Source organism: Ranitomeya imitator, chromosome 2, assembly GCF_032444005.1.
Source record: "Ranitomeya imitator isolate aRanImi1 chromosome 2, aRanImi1.pri, whole genome shotgun sequence".
Lineage (NCBI taxonomy): Eukaryota > Metazoa > Chordata > Amphibia > Anura > Dendrobatidae > Ranitomeya > Ranitomeya imitator.
In genome coordinates this window covers 343,461,033-343,481,530 of record NC_091283.1, presented here as the reverse complement: position 1 = coordinate 343,481,530, position 20,498 = coordinate 343,461,033, and the positions used below count along the sequence as shown (strand labels likewise).

Below are 20,498 nucleotides of genomic sequence, written 5' to 3'. Positions count from 1 at the left end.
TATATTTTATGAACTGATGAATCAAAGGTGGAACTTTTTGGAAGACATATACTGTATGTAGTGAGGAGCGTACGTGCTTGGATAACGTCTTATCTGAGCATGCTCATCACTGTGTGCAGAATTATTAAGCAATGAGTATTTTGACCAGATCATCATTTTTATGCAGATTTCCCAACTCCAAGCTTGTTTGCCTCAGGCAAAAAATGGCCAAATAAGAGATTTACCTGACTTATTGCTCAGATATTGGGGCGATCATAAAACCTGCAAACGTTCTGTTGAAAATAGTCATCAAGGTCGAAAAAAAAATTTTGAGAAAAAAAAGGTATATTAACTGCCAAAGATGTAAGAAGAATCAAGCGTGAGGCAATCAGTAAGTCATTATCCTCCAGTGCTGTCATATTCCAGAACTGCAACCTCCCAGGAGGCAAGAAGTACAAGGTGTTCGGTGCTTAGAGACACCGTTGAGATGAGGAGGTTGACCCCAACCACAACTGATTAACACAAAGACATACAAGGTGTTCAGGGCTCATAAAAACGGCCGTGGTGAGGAGGCCGAGCCCAACCACCACTGAGCAAGACATCAAAGTACAAGGTGTTCAGAGCTCAGAGACACAGCCAATATGGGGAAGATGAACCTGACCACCACTGAGCTAGACACGAAAGTACAAGGTATTTAATGCTTAGAGACATGGCCAAGATAAGGAGGCTGCACCCGACCACCAGTGAGTAAGACACAGTAGTACAAGGTGTTCAGTGCTCACAGCCGATCGGAGGAGGCTGACACCAACCACCACTGAGCAAGACAGAAAAGTAGAAGGTGTTCAGTGCTCAGAGACATGGCCGAGGTGAGGAACTTGACCACCATTGAGCAAGACACAGAAATGGAAACACCAACACTGGGCCAAGAAATATCCGAAGACAGATTTTTCAAAGGTTTTATGGACTGATGATTGATTCATTACGGACCAGATGGATGAGTCCATGGCTGGATCAATGGACAAAGACCGTCACTTCCACTCTGATGCCAGGAAGGTGTTGGTGCACACTGCTATGGGCTGGAATTTATAAAGATGAGCAAGTCGGAAATTTCAAGTTGAAGATGGACTCAAAATCACATCCCAAATCCTACTGCCACTTTTCTAGATGACATTTTCTTCCAGCAGTGGAGCAGAAAAAAAAGTCTGCATATTTCAAGAAAACCAAAATTGTTCTGCAGGACAATGTTCTATCGCTGCATCGAAGTCTTCACTGCTGAGGATGAGGAAAGACCTGAAAAATGAAAGGATGATGTAATGGTTCCTTCCTCACCCAGATTCAAACCCTAGTGAGAGCGTGTGAGCCCTTCTTAAACAGGAGATTTACGGTGAAGGAAAATAGTCACCCCTCTGAACAGTGTCTGGGAGGCTGTGGCTGGTGCTGCTGAAAAAGTGGATCGTCAACAGATGAAGAAACTGACAGACTCCATGGATGGAGCTTATTACTAAAAAGAAAGTCTAATATATTACTATATTGGTCACTGAGATTTTTTATGAAATGTCACAAATGTATTTTGTAAATTGACTGAGGTGGAAAATTTACATTTTTCACTTACCGTATTTTTCGGACTAAAAGACGCACTTTTTCCCCCCAAAAAAAGGGGGGAAAATGGGGGGTGCGTCTAATAGTCGCAATGCAGGCTTACCTAGGTGGCAGAGGTGCGGTGGCAGAGGTCCGGTGGCAGAGGTGCGGTTGCGGGGGTGTGGCGGCAGAGGAGGCGCAGTAAGCGGGGTCCCTTTCCCCGGTATGGTGATGCAGCAGGCCCGGTATGCAGCAGAGCCGGGTGAATCCTCTTGTTATCGGTGGTGGCGGCCATTTTCCGGAGGCCGCGCGTGCGCAGATGGAGCGCTCTGCTTCCCGGGGCTTCAGGAAAATGGCCGTACTGTACATACAGTACAGACCAAAAGTTTGGACACACCTTCTCATTTAAAGATTTTTATGTATTTTCACAACTATGAAAATTGTAAAATCACACTGAATGCATCAAAACTATGAATTAACACATGTAGAATTATATACTTAACAAAAAAGTGCGAAACAACTGAAAATATGTCTTATATTCTAGGTTCTTCAAAGTAGCCACCTTTTGCTTTGATGACTGCTTTGCACATTCTTGGCATTCTCTTGATGAACTTCAAAAGGTAGTCATCGGAAATGGTTTTCCAACAATCTTGCAGGAGTTCCCAGAGATGCTTAGCACTTGTTGGCCCTTTTGCCTTCACTCTGTGGTCCAGCCCAAACCATCTCGATTGGGTTCAGGTCTGGTGACTGTGGAGGCCAGGTCATCTGGCATAGCACCCCATCACTCTCCTTCTTGGTCAAATAGCCCTTACACAGCCTGGAGGTGTGTTTGGAGTCATTGTCCTGTTGAAAAATAAATGATGGTCCATCTAAATGCAAAACGGATGGAATAGCATGCCACTGCAAGATGCTGTGGTAGCCATGCTGGTTCAGTATGCCTTCCATTTTGAATAAATCCCCAACAGTGTCACCAGCAAAGCACCCGCACACCATCATAGTAACATAGTAACATAGTTAGTAAGGCCGAAAAAAGACATTTGTCCATCAAGTTCAGCCTATATTCCATCATAATAAATACCCAGATCTACGTCCTTCTACAGAACCTAATAATTGTATGATACAATATTGTTCTGCTCCAGGAAGACATCCAGGCCTCTCTTGAACCCCTCAACCTTGAACCCCCATCACACCTCCTCCTCCATGCTTCACGGTGGGAACAGGCATGTAGAGTCCATCCGTTCACCTTTTCTGCATCGCACAAAGACACGGTGGTTGGAACCAAAGATCCCAAATTTGGACTCATCAGACCAAAGCACAGATTTCCACTGGTCTAATGTCCATTCCTTGTGTTCTTTAGCCCAAAAAAGTCTCTTCTGCTGTTGCCTGTCCTTAGCAGTGGTTTCCTAGCAGCTATTTTACCATGAAGGCCTGCTGCACAAAGTCTCCTCTTAACAAAGTCTCCTCTTAACAGTTTCAAACTGAGTGTTTTTGGTTTTACTATTCTCTTTTGTGTCTTCAGGTTTTTGGTGGTGTGTGAACATGATCATACAGACTTGTTCACTGTGCAAGTAGCCCATGTGTTCCTGTTTCCATAATTGTTCTCTTGTGTCTACAAGACTGGGGAGTTCCACCACTCCTCTTGGGCTATCTGCACAAAAGCTGTTCTACCCTGTATGCACACATGGATTTTTCCTCTCTGAACCCTGTTCACACAGGTTATATACAGATGATCAGGTTTTTAAATACATCAGATAGGGATTGCATACATTAGTTAGGACTGCTCTGATAAGGGTATACCGTGAAGATTGGTAGAACAGCTTAGTATACATTTTTTGCAAAAAACGTATCAACCAAATACCCTGTTTTTACATCTTTTACTAGCACTTGCGGATTACTGCAACATTTTTTCAAACTGAGTGTTTTTGGTTTTACTATTCTCTTTTGTGTTGTAGAGATGTGTCTGCTGCTAGAACTCTGTGTGGCATTGACCTGGTCTCTAATCTGAGCTGCTGTTAACCTGCGATTTCTGAGGCTGGTGACTTGGATAAACTTATCCTCAGAAGCAGAGGTGACTCTTGGTCTTCCTTTCCTGGGGCGGTCCTCATGTGAGCCAGTTTCTTTGTAGCGCTTGATGATTTTTGCACTTGGGGAAACTTTCAAAGTTTTCCCAATTTTTCGGACTGACTGACCTTCATTTCTTAAAGTAATGATGGCCACTCGGTTTTCTTTAGTTAGCTGCTTTTTTCTTGCCATAATACAAATTCTAACAGTCTATTCAGTAGGACTATCAACCGTGTATGCACCAGACTTCTGCTCAACACAACTGATGGGTCCCAACCCCATTTATAAGGCAAGAAATCCCACTTATTAAACCATTTCCAGTAACTACCTATTGAAGCTCATCAAGAGAATGCCAAGAGTGTGCAAAGCAGTCATCAAAGCAAAAGGTGGCTACTTTGAAGAACCTAGAATATAAGACATATTTTCAGTTGTTTCACACTTTTTTGTTAAGTATATAATTCCACATATGTTAATTCATAGTTTTGATGCCTTCCGTGTGAATTTACAATTGTCATAGTCATGAAAATACAGAAAAATCTTTAAATGAGAGGTGTGTCCAAACTTTTGGTCTGTACTGTAGATGTACAGGTGTCTTTCTAGGTGGCTTACTTTGACAAGTGTGATCGTTTTGCCTCACTTCCTAGTTAGGTCATCTTTTTCATTTGTTTGATGTTATTATCCAATTGCTCCTAAACTTTATATTTGGAACATATTTATTATATTTAATTCATATACCACCTACTTGGCAAGGCTTCGACTTTAGTTTTATTCATCAGTCACTAGGTGATGCTTTTTTTTTTACTTGCCTGTGATGTCTTGTTCTTATTATATTTGTAGTGTTTGTGGTTTCTGTTTTATATATTTAATAAAATGTAAGTTTTATTATTATTGGTTTGCAGTTTTCTATCATTGGTGTTTTCGCAATGCTCTGCCAAAATGGGTTGAGCTAGGGCAGGACAGGCGTATTAAACCCTACTTCTCTAATACATGACAAGCTTACGCCACAAATCTTACTCTAGCCCCTAACAGGAATAAGATTTGTAGCAAATCCACCATGTTCCTTCATCAGGACTGACATGAACGACGTCGGTAGCTTTGATGAATCAGGGACTAAGTATTCTAAATATCCTCTCCCATTTCTTGAAAAAGATGTGTGACTTTATTTTGAATGGAAATGTTCTATTTTTATTTTACAATTGGTAAGTAAAACAAGAAAAAAAAAAAGAAAAAAAAAGTCTACCACAATCCCTGTGTGAGTCATTTGATATGATAAGCAGATGCAATTTGTGCATAAATCATTTCAAAACCTCTGGGACATGAAAATGTTTTTCTGCTTAATTTTTAAAGCTTTATTTATGACAATAAAGGACAAGAACATGTAGATAAAGCAAATAAAGTGTCATTTTTAACACACGTGAAAACGAGAACACAACTTTTATAATGATGGACAGATTACAGAGCAGAACACGTAAAAATGTATGTCACCACTTAAAAGGACTTTTCATAGCTCAGTTATAAAAGGAAGGGCCTCAGACAGCCCAGGCCCAAATATTATTTATCACGTACACAACAACACCACATTTACTCCCACACTCCTCTCCTGCTTAAACCCAAAAGAAGTAGTGCAGAGAATTGATTGAACGACAATAGTAAACCTAGTAAATTGTCAATTGGGGAAGATGTCTCAGAAACAACCGTAATCTCTGTCTCAAGCCAAAGCAACATGATTTTCTAAAATGTATCTGGTCATTTTCTGGACAATTAAAGTAATTTATAGAAAGGGATATTTTAACCAAATTGACCAAATGGGATAATGATGGCATACTAGTCCATTTCCATTCCATTCCAAATACTTTTCTGGTATAGAAAAGAAGTACAGCCTTTTGTACAAAATCTGGACAATATAATTCAAAGTGCATAAGAAGACATATTTGTGAAGGGAGGATCCTAGGAAACTCAAATTAAGTGTGCATAAAAAGGACCATTCCCAACCAGGTCAATTTAGGGTAGGACCAGATAGCATATATAAAAGTTCCTTGTGCTGCTCTACATAGAAATCATATATCCAAGTTAAAGATTCCCATTGTTTGCAGTTTAATTGGATGCAGTATACTCTACAGTATGTACCAAACCTCTCCTAGAGCTTGTCCTCAAGGGAAGGAAAGAATCCACTATTTTCCCCAAGTCACTGGCCTTAAGACCAACCAAAGCCTTCAACCACTTCATCAGGACAATGTCGAAACATTTGATAGAAGACGTAGATGGCAGACTGAATGTGTAACCTGTACATGTTAAGGGTTTAGACAGATTAGTTCATCTTTGCAACAACCCCAACTTAGAGGGTCCTAATTACACCTGAAGCAAGCCAAACTTCACACCAAAGGCAAGTATGAGCAGGAGAAACTGAAAGAATGTAGAATTATGAAGGTCATATTAATATTTTAAGATATCAACGATAGGAAAAGAGGATGATTTAACAAAAAGTTGGACCAAATGCTTAACACCTTTCCATGCCCCCAAAAATCAAGGGTAGCATGGTCCACTAGATTAGGTAAAGGGGATTGTTGTCACAAGGGAGTGTAGGGGGAAGGCTTGATTGAGTTTCTGATTTGAGGGGAAAAATGGATTTTGCATACGGTACATTAAAGGTGATTGTGCTCTGTGTGAGTTTTTTGATGGTTGTTAAGACTTGATCTCTTGGAAAAACATTTCTCACATTCTGGGCATGAATATGGCTTCTTCCCTGTGTGAGTTCTTTGATGTCTAATAAGATCTGAATTCTGGCTAAAACTTTTTCCACATACGGAACATGAAAATGGCTTCACCCCTGTGTGAATGTTTTGATGTGAAACAAGAGAAGATTTATAAATAAAACGTTTTCCACATTCTGAACATGAAAATGGCTTCACCCCTTTGTGAGCCCACTGATGTCTAACAAGATTTGACTTTGCAGGATAACATTTCCCACATTCTGAACATGAATACGGCTTTGCTCCTGTGTGAGTTCTCTGATGTGTAACAAGACAGGATTTCTGGTTGAAAGATTTTCCACAATCTGAACATGAAAAAGGTTTTGCGCCGGTGTGAATTCTCTGATGTCTATGAAGAATAGATTTCTCACTAAAACATTTTCCACATTCTTCACAAGAAAATGGCTTCTCTCCTATGTGACTTTTCTTATGTTTAATAAGATTTCCTTTCAGGTTAAAACATTTTCCACATTCTGAACATGAATACGGCTTTGCCCCTGTGTGAATATTTTGATGGTTAATAAGAGATGACTTGTCAGTGAAAAGCGTCCCACATTCTGAACATGAAAATGGCTTCACTCCTGTGTGAACCCACTGATGTCTAACGAGATTTGACTTATTATTAAAAGGTTTCCCACATTCTGAACATGAATATGGCATTGCGCCTGTATGAATTCGCTGATGTGTTGCAAGACCCCATTTCTGTTTAAAACATTTTCCACATTCCGAACATGAATACGGCTTTGCACCTGTGTGACTAATCTGATGTCTAAAAAGAACAGATTTGTCACTAAAGCATTTCCCACATTCTTCACATGAAAATGGCTTCTCCATTGTGTGAGCTTTCTTATGTTTAATAAGTTTTGATTTCCAGTCAAAACATTTTCCACAATCTGAACATGAAAACGGCTTCTCCCCTGTGTGATCTTTCGAATTTATAACACCTCTGCTGTGACATTTATTTTTCCCAAAATTCTGTGTTGAATCAGAAGATATGACTTGTTCAAAAAGATCAGATGATAGATCTTGGCTGTGAAGGGCTATATTTGGAATTATGGCATGTTCTTCACATGTGTCTTGTATCATACAATGATCATCTGCTTCACAATCTATAAATATGCGATATTCCTCTGAGCTCCTGGAACAGTCATCTGACAAGAGTAAAATTAGATTTTTATTAGTCTTGAATATTATCACCTAAAATTTATACTGATATTTTATAACTTTTATATCTAAAAATAGCCATAGAAATTAGGAGACCAGCAGCAAAATTCGCTTTGTATTGCTAACTAAATCACAATCTAACCACTGCCTCAAAACAAGCACCAGAAGATGATTCTAGGCCTGAATTGTTACGAAAGTTCTCCTCAAGACAGCAGTGCCAATACATGCGAACGCTAACTGCTGTTTGGGCACCCTGAAATGCACAGACAGGAGAAGCATTTGGCTTTGGGAGGGACAATTTTGCTAAAACAGTTTATGGAAATTATTTCTTCTACAGAATGTTTGCGCTACAAGTACCATGGAGATCCCCTATTGTTCTACTGACAGAAGATAAACCTGGATCGAAGGCTTTTTTTTTTCAAGATGAATTTAAGTTTTTATTGGCGGCATCTCGTGGTGCAAAATTTGTAATCACTCTTCATTTTGACTTTAAGGAAGCAAAATGAACAAAAAAAGAGCAATTTGGGAATATATATACTTTTTAAACTGTTCAATGTATTAAAAGTGATCATAACTTTCTTATATGCAAATTGCCTCTTCTGAGAAAAAGAGGACTCTATAGCGCCACCTGTTGGAAGTAGCGATCCTACAAGTCACAATCAACCCTTTAATGAGTCGTGCAATATGACTTAGGATAAAAGCCACACTAGAGGTTTTTGCTGCTTTATATGCTTTTTTATACCAATTTTCAGCTGTGTTCTACAGTACGAGCAAAGCCTATGAGATTTTAGAAATCTCATGTATACAGCTTGAATTTTTGTCATCAGGGCCTTGTGCTTTGCATGTTTTTTTACTTCAGTATTTTGTGCTTTGCACATTTTTTTTGTACATGGAGCATGTCACTTTCAGTGTTTTTTTCAGCAATTTTCACCCATTGAAAGCAATGGGTGATGAAACAAATTATAACAAAATGAAACATAGCAAGTTCAGCAGTATATGAAACTCATTTATTTTTGTGATTTTTCCAGGTTTACCTTCTTGTGTTTGTCACGTGATATGGCAGTTTGGATTAGTACAGTTAAATTAAATTAGTGATGTGTACAAAGTAACCATTGGCTGACAAAGGTTTGAAATTGAACAATGCCTGTGGCTGACCAAGGTGTGAGGTGCAGGATGCCTGAGCAACTCAATGGCAGACCAAAATGTGAAAGTAAACAGTGTCCTACAAACTCAATGCACTGCCAGTGTCTTAAGGTACCGTCACACTCAGCGACGCTGCAGCGATATAGACAACGAGCCGACCTATACTAGATCGCTGGAGCGTCGCTGTTTAGGTCGCTTTAGAGACGTCAAACACAGCAACTCCAGAACGATGCAGGAGCGATCCAGTGACTTTTCGTTTTCACTGGTTGTTAGCTCCATGTAAAACATTGCTGGCGTCGTTGCTTTTGATGTCAAACATGACGATACATGCCAACCTGACGACGAAATAAAGTTCTGGACTTCTAGCTCCGACCAGCGATGGCACAGCGGGATCCAGATCGCTGCTGCGTGTCAAACACAACGAGATCGCTATCCAGGACGCTGCAACGTCACAGATTGTTGTCGTTCTCTTTGCAAAGTTGCTGAGTGTGACGGTACCTTTAGGTAAATTATTCCAGACCAATTCACCTTCCTCAGCTGTTACATTTGTATACGTATTTTTTCATGAACATATATCTTGTATTGGAGACCTGTGTTCATGCTCCTGTTGTGGAAGCAAAATGAACTTTGGGATCCTGGAAACCGCACCAAAAATATGCTTTTGATGCAGCTTCTTTTCGGCAGAAGAGTGCAGCAAAAATGCCTAATGTGAACTTAGCCTTTGAGTTGTCATTATCAGTGATACCACTATGTTTTACATACAACTTTTAATTGTTTTTTAACCACTTTTTGTGTGGCGGTATGATTACAGATTAGCAATTTGACAAGTTTTTTAATTATTTTTTGACATGTTTGACAGATGGCTTAAATTTTGTGACTGATGTATAGCTCATATTCTCCAGGAGGAGCCGATGAAAGTTATCTGTTCCTTTTATTTAATTATTATTCTTTTTACATAAAAGCTGTGTTGTAGTGAGGAAGTAAACTGAAAAAAGGGTCCCTTCTGTATTAGAAACATCTAGAGGCCACTGTTACTATTGACAGTGGCATCAATAATGGAGGGAAGAATTGGGAGGCCACGTAGACAGCTTTCCCTAAATTAGTAATTAGAAGGAAGAATGGAAAAAGCATATATAAAAACCTCTGATCTTGGCAGTAGTGTCCTCTTCAAGAAAAGGAGCTGAAAATAAACCAACCCTCCCACCAAAGTAATTGTGTACTATTCTATTGTTGTATTTTTTTGAAAGCTTTTATTTGTTAGGAATTAGTTATGACACTGCAGATATACACTGCTCAAAAAAATAAAAGGAACATTAAAATACTACATCCTAGATATCATTCATTAAATAGTGGAATGCATTAAGAATAATAAAACATAAAATGATCAATGTAACTCAAAATTAATATCCCATGGAGGTCTGGAACTGGAATGATACTCAAAATCAAAGTGGAAAATAAAATTACAGACTGATCCAACTTCAGTGGAAATGCCTCAAGACAAGGAAATGATGCTCAGTAGTGTGTGTGGCCTCCACGTGCCTGTATGACCTCCCTATAACGCTTGGGAATGGTCCTCATGAGGCAAGCGAATGTTCTCCTGAGGGACCTCCACCCTGACATTGATTAAACCATCAGTCAGCTCCTGGACAGTTTGTACAATGTGGCATTCATGGATGGAACAAGACATGATGTACCAGATGTGTTCGATTATATTCAGGTCTGGGGAATAGGCAGGCCAGTCTATAGCATCAATGCTTTCTTCATGTGGGAACTGCTGACACACTTCAGCCACATGAGGCCTAGCATTGTCATGCATCACAAGGAACCCAGGGCCCAGTGCACCTGCATATGGTTTCACAATGGGTCTGAGGATCTCATCCTGGTATGACTAGCACATGGATGGCTGTGTGGCCCTCCAAAAAAAAAAAGCCTCTTCACACCATTACTGACCCACTGCCAAATCGGTCATGCTGGAGGATATTGCAGGCAGCAGAATGTTCTTCACAGTGTCTCCAGACTCTGTCACACATGCTCAGTGTGAACCTGCTCTCATCCGTGAAAAGCACAGGGCACCAATGTTGCATCTGCCAATCTTGGTGTTCTCTGGCAAATGCCAATCGCCTTGCAGGGTGTTGGGCTGTAAGCATAACACCCACTTGTAGACGTTGCGCCCTCATACCACCCTCATGGAGTCTGTTTCTGACAGTTTGAGCAGACACATGGCTGTTAGTGGTCTGCTGGAGGTCATTTTGCAGGGCTCTGGCACTGCTTATCCTGTTTCTCCTTGCACAAAAGAGGAGGTAGCAGGCCTGCTGCTGGGTTCTTGCCCTTTTACGCCCCCCCCCCCCAATATCTGGTGTACTGGCCTGTCTCCTGGTACCTGGTCCATGCTCTGGACACTGTGCTAATAGACATAGCTACCTTCTTGCCACAGTTCGCATTCATGTGCCATCCTGGTTGAGCTGCACTACCTGAGCAACTTCTGTGGGTTGTACCATCGGCTCATGCTACTATACCTCTAGTGAGAGTAATGACAAAATGCAAAAGTAACCAAAACAACAGAAAAAAACATGAGAACAGAGAAATGGTCTGAGATTACCACCCACCCCTTTATAGGGGTTGTCTTGCTAATTGTCTATAATTTCAACCTGTTGCTTCATAACTGGACAGTTGATTTCTGGATTTCACAAAAGTGTGATTGAATTGGAGTTACATTGTGTTGTTTAAGTGTTCCCTTTATTTTTTGAGCAGTGTATATATACATATACACACAAATGTATTATCTACCGTTGTGCTCAAAAGTTTATATACCCCAGCAGAAATTTTGCTTTCTTGGCTTTTTTTTCAGAGAATATGAATGATAACACCAAAACTTTTTCACCACTCATGGTTAGTGGTTGTTTGAAGCCATTTATTGTCAAACTACTGTGTTTTCTCTTTTTAAATCATAATGACAACCCAAAACATTCAAATGACATAGATCAAAATTTGACATACCCTGGTGATTTTGGCCTGATAACATGCACAGAAGTTGACACAAATGGGTTTGATTAGCTATTAAGAGTAACATCCTCACCTGTGACCTGTTTGCTTGTAATCAGTGTGTGTGCATAAAGCTGAGTGAGTTTCTGGGATCCAGACAGACTCTTGCATCTTTCATCCAGCCACTGACGTTTCTGGATTGTGAGTCACGGGGAAAGCAAAAGAACTGTCAATGGATGTACGAGAAAAAGTAGTTGAACTGTATAAAACAGGAAAGGGATACAAAAAGATATCCAAGGAACTGATAATACCAGTCAGCAGTGTTCAAACTGATTAACAAATGCAAAATAAGGGGCTCTGTAAAAACAAAACGACGGTCAGGTAGACCAACAAAAACTTTGTACACAACTGCCAGGAACATACAAAGAAAAATCCACAAATAATATCAGCTGAAATACTGGACTCTCTGAATACTAGCGGTGTGGCTGTTTCAAGATGCACAGTAAGGAGGCACTTAAAGAAAAATGGGCTGCATGGTCGAGTTTCCAGAAGAAAGCCATTACTGGGCAAATGCCACAAAGTATCTTGCCTACAATACGAAAAACAGCACAGAGACAAGCCTCAAAACTCCTGGAACAAGGTAATATGGAGTGATGGAACCAAAATTTATCTTTTTGGCCACAACCATAAAAGTTACATTTGGAGAGCGGTCAACAAAGCCTATGATGAAAGGAACATCATTCCTATTGTAAAGCACGGAGGTGGATCGCTGATGTTTTGGGGATGTGTGAGCTACAAAGGCACAGAAAACTTGGTCAAAGTTGAAGGAAAGATGAATGCAGCACGTTATCTGAAAAAACGGATACGCATGGGACGTACTTGGACGTTTTAATATGACAACGATCCAAAACACAAGGTCAAGTCGACCTGTCATTGGCTACAGCAGAACAAAGTGAAGGTTATGGAGTGGCCATCTCAGTCTCCTGACCTCAATATCATTGAGCCACTCTGGGGAGATCTCAAGCGCGAAGTTCATGCTAGACAGCCCAGGAATTTACAGGAACTGAAGGCTTTTTGTCAAGAAGAATGGGCAGATTTACCATCTGAGAAAATGAAGAACCTCATCCACTACTACCACAAATGACTTCAAGCTGTCATTGATGAACGTATGTAAACTTTTGATCAGGGTCATTTGGATGTTTTGGGTTGTCATTATAATTTAAAAAGAGAAAACACAGTAGCTTGACTATAAATGGTGTCACCCAACCACTAATCATGAGTGGAGAAAAAGTTTTGGTGCCATCACTCATATTCTCTGAAAAAAGGCCAAGAAAGCAAAAATTCAGCCGGGGTATGTAAACTTTTGAGCACAAATGTATATATATTCCCATGAGAAGGATCTATGACGTCTCTGCATTTAGTGGTTACTACTCGCCTGGTCGGTTATCTGCAGGTATCTCCTCTTTACACCACTCATCCCTCCACACATATGTCTCTGTAGTATAAAGATTGGTCAGATCTTCATCCTGAAATAAATATTGCAAATGTCACAGACACATGGAGAAGTCCCATCTATGATCAGCTCTAATCCTGCCATCTCCATTGTTCTCATCACACAACTATAAACATATAATACTGGTGGATAAAACAAGACTGAGCACAAGACCCTCACAGCTCTCTAGACATCATATGGGAGATCTCATGACACTTTCTCTCCATCTACCTGATGATCCTGAGGAACATTGAGATTTCCTTGTTTACATTCCGATGCATGAAAAGTGCAGGGACTTCTTTCCGGTGTTGTCCTCTTACTGGATAGATCTGGAGGAAACACATACAAGCACTGAACTTTTCTTTACCTACAGATAATTATAGGCTGTGTGTACTTAGCCCTGTCTATTACCTGGTGATGTGAGGGTCTGGGGAACCTCCATCATGATGTCCTTGTAAACATCTTTGTGTCCTTGTAAATACTCCCACTCCTCCATGGAGAAATAGACGGCGACATCCTGACACCTTACAGGAACCTGACATATACAATGATACCATCATCTCCCTGATCCCTTCATAGTGTTACTGTGTAATCTCCCAATATTCCCAGCAGTGTCACCTCTCCAGTCAGCAGTTCAATAATCTTGTAGGTGAGTTCTAGGATCTTCTGGTCATTGATGTCCTCATGTATCAGGGGGTGAAGTGGAGGCCCCGTGATTGGGCTCAGGTTTCTTCCCCATCCCTCAGACACAGGGTCCTGACAGCGCTCACTAGAGGTCTTCTTCACTACAGTGTATTCCTGGTTATGGAGAGACACATTAATAAATCTCACTACAGACATTTCCAGAGTCCTCACCTCTCCAGTTCTGTCCATCTGTTATTTCCATAGATAAGAATGATGTAATGTGACTTCATCTGAATCTCTCACCTCTCCAGTAAGCCGGAAGAGGATCTCTAGGGTGAGGTGTAATATCATCTCCGCCATCTTGTCCCTGTCCCTATGCATCCTTCATGGGTCAGGAAAATTATATAGATACATTTTTAGTATGTTACAGTGTAGGAACCTAAAAGGAAAGAAGATTGTTCAGTTGTGATGCCGGTATAAAGCAATAATGCAGTAGAGCACTTTATACATCTAGAGGTCACACAGAGGATACCCATATCCTGTCAGTTGGGATTACAGGAGTTATAAAAAAATTCAGATAATATTGAAGCCGATTAACAATATAAATAACTCAATTTGCAGCACAACAGTCTTCATACAGCCAATACAGTGTGGTAATGGTCCTTTTGTATATATCTCGTCACTTCATGACAAGTTATGGAAATACTCCAGCTACTACTTTACTTTTTGATGTGCTCAAGAATAGTGCTTTTCTCTCAGTCGCTGTAAGTTATGGGTGCATCATTCAGACCAAACTTTCCTCAGTCCTTGTATCCCATGCTTGACTCCAACAAAGCAACATAGTGAAATCAGTTGGGCATCATCCTTAAGCTGGTCTTCACTGTTTATGATATTCTATCAAGCAAGATATAACCCCTGAGTTACAGCAGGTGAAATCTGAGGAGAACATGTCATCAAATTTCTAAATAGATATATTTCTATAGGTGCTATTGACATGTAGTTCTCACCAGATGTCAGTAACAACCCATCTTATCTGGCAATGGCAAAGAAATCAAACCATAGATGTCCATAAATTACAGTAAATTATGTGTAATAATGAGACATTACAGGAAAAAAGTGTTTACACATGAAGAAAGGTGCAAAAAGCCTTGGAAAGTCATGACACCAGCTGAAATCCATCAGTAATAAAGCAATCCTGCCACTTAGTGAAAAATAATGTCACAGTGGTAACAAGCATGCCTTCTAAGTGCCACGTTACTCACCGCGTGTTTTGCTATGCTCCACCCAGTACCTGACCATGCCTCTGAGATGTGTGGGGCTATCTTCTAGCTTTGATGTTTGTAAGTCATGGGTGAAGTGGCCGAACTCTGCAGGAATTTGTATCCCTCTTGTCCTGGAGAGATCTGCCTACCTGGCCTATCACCTGCAAGCCGGTGACATATCTGGTAACTCCACCCTTCACTCCTGGCCTGAACGTATGTTCTTGGTAGCTTGGGCTCTAGTTCCCTGTAATGGCATTTTCTGTTATAACTCACCTATTGATCCAGCTTGCCTTCTTGTTTATCTTGATATCTCGGCTCCTGACCTTGGCTGTGAATTCTGAACCTATGTTGCCTGCCCTGGCCTCCACCCATTTCAACAATGCTTCTGCCTCCCCCACCTGTATCCCATATCCGAGTCTCTAACCCTACGGTCAGCTGCTGCAGTCCTGGGGACTGCCCTGGGGTTGCAACTTGGTCTTTACCGGCGGCCCAGCCAATCCTCACCATCAGAGGCTTTGGTGAAAACGTGGTAGACAGTCACGCCCCTCCAAGATAAGCCCGGCCCATGGCACAGTAGGTCATTCAGGCCATGAATGCCATTGGCAAAAGTCCAAGTCTCTTCTGCAAGTCCTGTATGAGGAGGTTCATGTGCAAAGTGAGAATGAAGACCAGCTGATGCAGACTGATGCACACTGTACAACGCCTCAACCATGACACGACCTCCTTCCAAAGCATTGCCATCATCTCTAGTGGAGTCGCCTGGAGTTCCAGTGTCTGGTAGAACAACTAATCTTCAGTTTTCACTTCCATTCTGTTTTGATGGAGACCCCAAAAAGAAAGCCATGGCTTCATAAACCAGTGCCAGATCCACTTCACTCTTCATGCTCATTTTTTTTTCCTTCGGACCAGACCAAGATTAGGGTCATAATCTCTCTGCTGTCCGAACGAGCTCTGGCTTGGGCAAACCCCATTTGGGAGCATGATGGTCCCAAGAAATGCAACTCTGGGAGATTCTTGGAAATGTTCCGGGCAGTATTCGAAGAACCTCGTCTTCCATCTTGTCCTTGTTGACTCAAAGACAAGGCGAAGACACCATGACTCAGTATGCTTTACGCTTCCGCACTTTGGTGGCAGAGCTGGCCTGGAGTGAAAATTCCCTGGTGGCAACCTTTTGGCAGTGTCTGTCTGGTTGATTTAAGGATGAGTTGTCAGGCAGAGATCTGGTAGAGTGTAGGGTGGGGGTACTGTCACGGCAGTAACAGGCACGCCTTCTTAGCGCCGTCCTACTTACCTCATGTTTTGCTCTGCTCCACCCAGTACCTGATCATCGCTCTGACCTGCCTTGTGCTATATTCTAGCTTTGATTTTTGTGAGTCAAACTCTGCAGGAATTTGTAACCATTCTGTCCTGCAGAGATCTGCTTTCCTGGCCTATCACATGCTAGCAGGTGATATCATGAAACTCCACCCTCCATTCCTGACCTGAACTTCAGTTCTTAGTAGCTCAGTCTCTAGTTCCCTGTATTGGCCTATTCCTGCTTTGTCTTTCCTGTGATCGACCCAACATAATTCTCGTTTATCCGGAATTATGAGAACAGTTGTCCAAGTGCAAAGGACCACCTGTTGATAGCTACAGAAAGACCTGGAATCAGCAAGTACAATTCTTTCAAAGAAAACTATAAATAATGGACTCAACCTCCATGGTCTGTATGTATGTTTACCACGCAAGTCTCCACTGCTGAACAAAAAAACATGTTCAAGCATGTTTAAAGTTTGCTCAACAACATTTACACAAGCCTGTGAAATACTGGGAGAAAATAGTATGGTCAGATAAGACCAAAATTTAACTATTTGGATGCCATAATGCACACCATGTTTGGAGGCTAAAATGCACTACATAACACCCAAAATCAACATCCCAACAGTGAAGTTTGGAGTGGGAATCATCATGGCTAGTGGATTTTCATCATATGGAACTGGCAAACTTCATACTATTGAAGGAAGACTGAATGGACAAATATACCGAGACATTCTTGATAAAAATCTGCGGCCATCTGCCAGGATGATGAAGATGAAATGTGCAGAATATAGGGGACATGGGGTTAAGCAGGTGGTTCAGCTTCCAAAGCTTCAAAGTGGAAGAATTCACACCTCCAAGCAGCTTAGCTTGTACCAATTGCTTGAAAGAATTTACCCAGACAAATGGGAGCCATAATTTCATAACTAGTTATGCAGTTATCGTACACCCTAGCTGTATACCGGTTACATTTTTGAGATCTTGGGAAAGGGCCCAAAGCCCGCCCAGATCTTGATCCATTCTAGCACCCCAGAGTGGGGAAATATGTAGAATGGCTAGTAGAAGCCAGGTAGTGAAGCTGTGTTTGGTCTACAAGTGTAATACCTGCCTGGACAGATGCGATGGTGCCAAAACTGCTGCCCTATGACCTTCTGTAGAGAAGTTATGATCCATCATAGGTTTTGAAGTTTCAGCTACCAGAGCCAGGGTGACAGAATCTAGCACCATCCCGGGGAGCTGGAGAGGGAGTGGCCAACCAAGGGGTTAAGTGCTCTACGATGCTATGGCCCGTTGTTTACTTCTAGGGTGGTCACCGAGTGTATAGTTTTGAAAGAAACCGGAAACAGCTGGCACTCCACTCCTCCCATGTGGCTGCCGGAATCGAGACACAACATCAAGTCGGTGACTGACTTGTGTATCAACTGCTTATACCTATTGTACTACCGCCTGTATTTGCATATCTGATCATTGTATATGTATATCCATTGTGTATACAGTGTTTTGTCTAGAACGCCCTTAAGTAGATTAAATATACAATTTAAGCTTGGGCTGCTCGTTTACCTTGATCCACATGTCCATTTTCTCTGTTAAACATCACATCCTATGTTGCATGGTTTCTGGCCCGATATAATCTCGTTAACGGACCGGGGTTAAATTTTACAATGAACTAGTAGCAGTCCTACCGGGCTGGCAAGGCTCTGTATCACTGGTGCTAGTGAAAGGGATCTCTCAGCCTGTCGGGGTTGTGAGCAAGTGTTTCGTCCCCCTGTCTCACTTTCCAAACCTCCCTGTGCCCGTGAGCACAGGGAGTGTCTGTGTAAAACTGTGCCAAGCTGACATTATGTATCCCCAGGGGGTGCAGAACGGCAAATTGGTGAAAGTGGGGAGACCATACAACATGAACCCGATGCCACGTTACTCATGTCAGGCAGGGCTGTGAGGTACGGTTGTTCACAGTTGAAATTTCAGCAAGACAATGATCCCAAACACACAGCCAAGGAGAGTCTCAATTGGATTCAGAGAAAGAAAATAAAGCTGTTAGAATGGCTCAGCCAATCACCTTACCTGAATCGAATAGAAAATTTATGCAAGGAACAAAAGCTCAGAGTTCATAGAAGGAGCCCACAGAACCTTCAGGATGTGAAGAGTGTGTGTGGAATAATGAGCCAAAATCACACTGAGCAATACATGCGACTAGTTTCTCCAGACATGAGATGATTTGAAGCTTTATCACCAACAAAGGCTTTTGTACAAAGTATTAAATAAATTTCAGGATGTTCAATACTTTTTCCCTGTCATTTCTCATTATTACACATAAACTTAATTTATAACCATCTATGGTTTGATTTTTTTTGCCTGTGTAGATTGCTTGAGTTGTTACCAACATTTGGTGAGAATGTCATGTAAATAGCACCTTTTGAAATATATTTACTTAGAAAATTGGTGATACGTTCAATACTTATTTTGCCTGCTGTATGTCAATATATGCACTTTTAGGGTCATTAATGGCCTATGTTCTGCAGTCTGCTTTTTATTGTTCTGAAAAAACCATTGCATACCGGAGTGTGGTGACTGAAAACTGCCAATTCTTTTTTTATTTCATTATTTTTAGTGATGAGCGAATATGCGAATATACTTGTTACTCGAGATTTCCCGAGCACGCTCGGGTGTCCTCCGAGTATTTGTAAGTACTCGGAGATTTAGTTTTCAGTGCCAAAACTGAATGACTTACATCTGTTAGCCAGCATAAGTACATGTGGGGATTCCCTAGCAACCAGGGAACCCCCGCATGTACTTATGCTGGCTAACAGATGTAAATCATTCAGCTGCGGCGCTGAAAACTAAATCTCCGAGTACTTACAAATACTCGGAGGACACCTGAGTGTGCTCGGGAAATCTCGAGTACCGAGTATACTCGCTCATCACTAATTATTTTCATTATGCTACTTACCAAATGGGCAACTGTATTCTATTCTTTCATAGATAAGTTTACGGACATACTGTAGATGATAGAAAATTGAATTGGGAGAAACATTTCATAATAATCATTATATTTCTAGTATATGTGGCTGTGCTTTATAGGAGAATAGAGATGGCGGGGATAAGGGCCTTTATTTGGTCGTCATTGCAATGACAATTCATTTTATGTGGAAAGATCGCAGCTGAAAACAGCTATTAGAAGCAGGATTGCCTATATAGTTCTGCCAGGGTCTGACCTATATGGAGTGGGTCTAGCTTTTGAGGTTGCCACATGCACCCACATCCGGCGTGTATGCGTGCCACAATGTTAGAAAGGGATTCTCTAATATGTAATTTCTAGTTATGACTCACTAAAGCCTTATAGACATCTGTTTTACGCCCATGTGATGTCCGTGTTTCCCAAGGACAGCAAAAAGGCACGTAATATACCATAGAGTTTGTGTGTGCTTTCAGTTTGTGGACGATGGTCTGCATTTTCTCATCCCACTACTTGAAGCAGTGACCCTATTCACGGTCATGGAATCAATGGTGCTATATAAATAATAATAATAATAACTAAAAAAAATATTCAACCTATTACTGTATCTTTCCCTCCTTATTTAAACATGCCAGCATACATCCATTACTTTAAAAAAAAAAACATCGCTCGACCAAATCTATGCTGCTAACTATAGACCTGTCTCTAATTTTCCCTTCATCTCTAAACTCCTGGAACGCCTGGTCCACTCCCATCTAATAAGCTATCTCTCAGATCACTCTCTTCTTGACTCTCTACAATCCATTTTCCACTTTTTACACTATTCTAAAACTGCCCATACTAAAGTCTCTAACGATCAAATTAACAGCTAAATTTAATGGTCACTACTCCCTGCTTGTCACAGGGTCCTTCTCCGATACCACACAATCAACAGAGCTAGAGTATAGTAAATTCCAAGACCTTTATTTAGGCAAAAATACGAAAGGTCCATATATGATCCACCACACAAAGGATAAAATAGTCCAGAATCCAAATGCAGTTCAGTAACAGGATAAAACTCCAACAATCCAGCAGACAGAGGATAACATAGTCCATATGCTCTTTTTATCTCTGAGGTGCTGTGAACCCATCATCATTCCACACAGGACTGATCTCTGTCTCACCTCACTGATATTTTTAGTCTCCCTTATCATTCACAGGTCAGGAGTGGG

General features: G+C 41.1%; 1 protein-coding gene across 1 annotated transcript in view; it reads right to left on the bottom strand.

Moving 5' to 3' along the window:
• Positions 1-4,493: 4,493 nt before the first annotated feature.
• Positions 4,494-20,498, bottom strand: part of LOC138666519 (zinc finger protein 585A-like) — a 93,358-nt gene continuing 77,353 nt past the window's right edge. The window contains exons 9-13 of the mRNA XM_069754735.1: positions 13,768-13,941; positions 13,561-13,684; positions 13,381-13,478; positions 13,093-13,183; positions 4,494-7,519 (exon numbers count right to left, since the gene is read on the bottom strand). Coding sequence (XP_069610836.1) covers positions 6,261-7,519; positions 13,093-13,183; positions 13,381-13,478; positions 13,561-13,684; positions 13,768-13,941 — 1,746 coding nt within the window. The 3' untranslated portion in view covers positions 4,494-6,260. The remainder of the gene's footprint in view (positions 7,520-13,092; positions 13,184-13,380; positions 13,479-13,560; positions 13,685-13,767; positions 13,942-20,498) is intronic.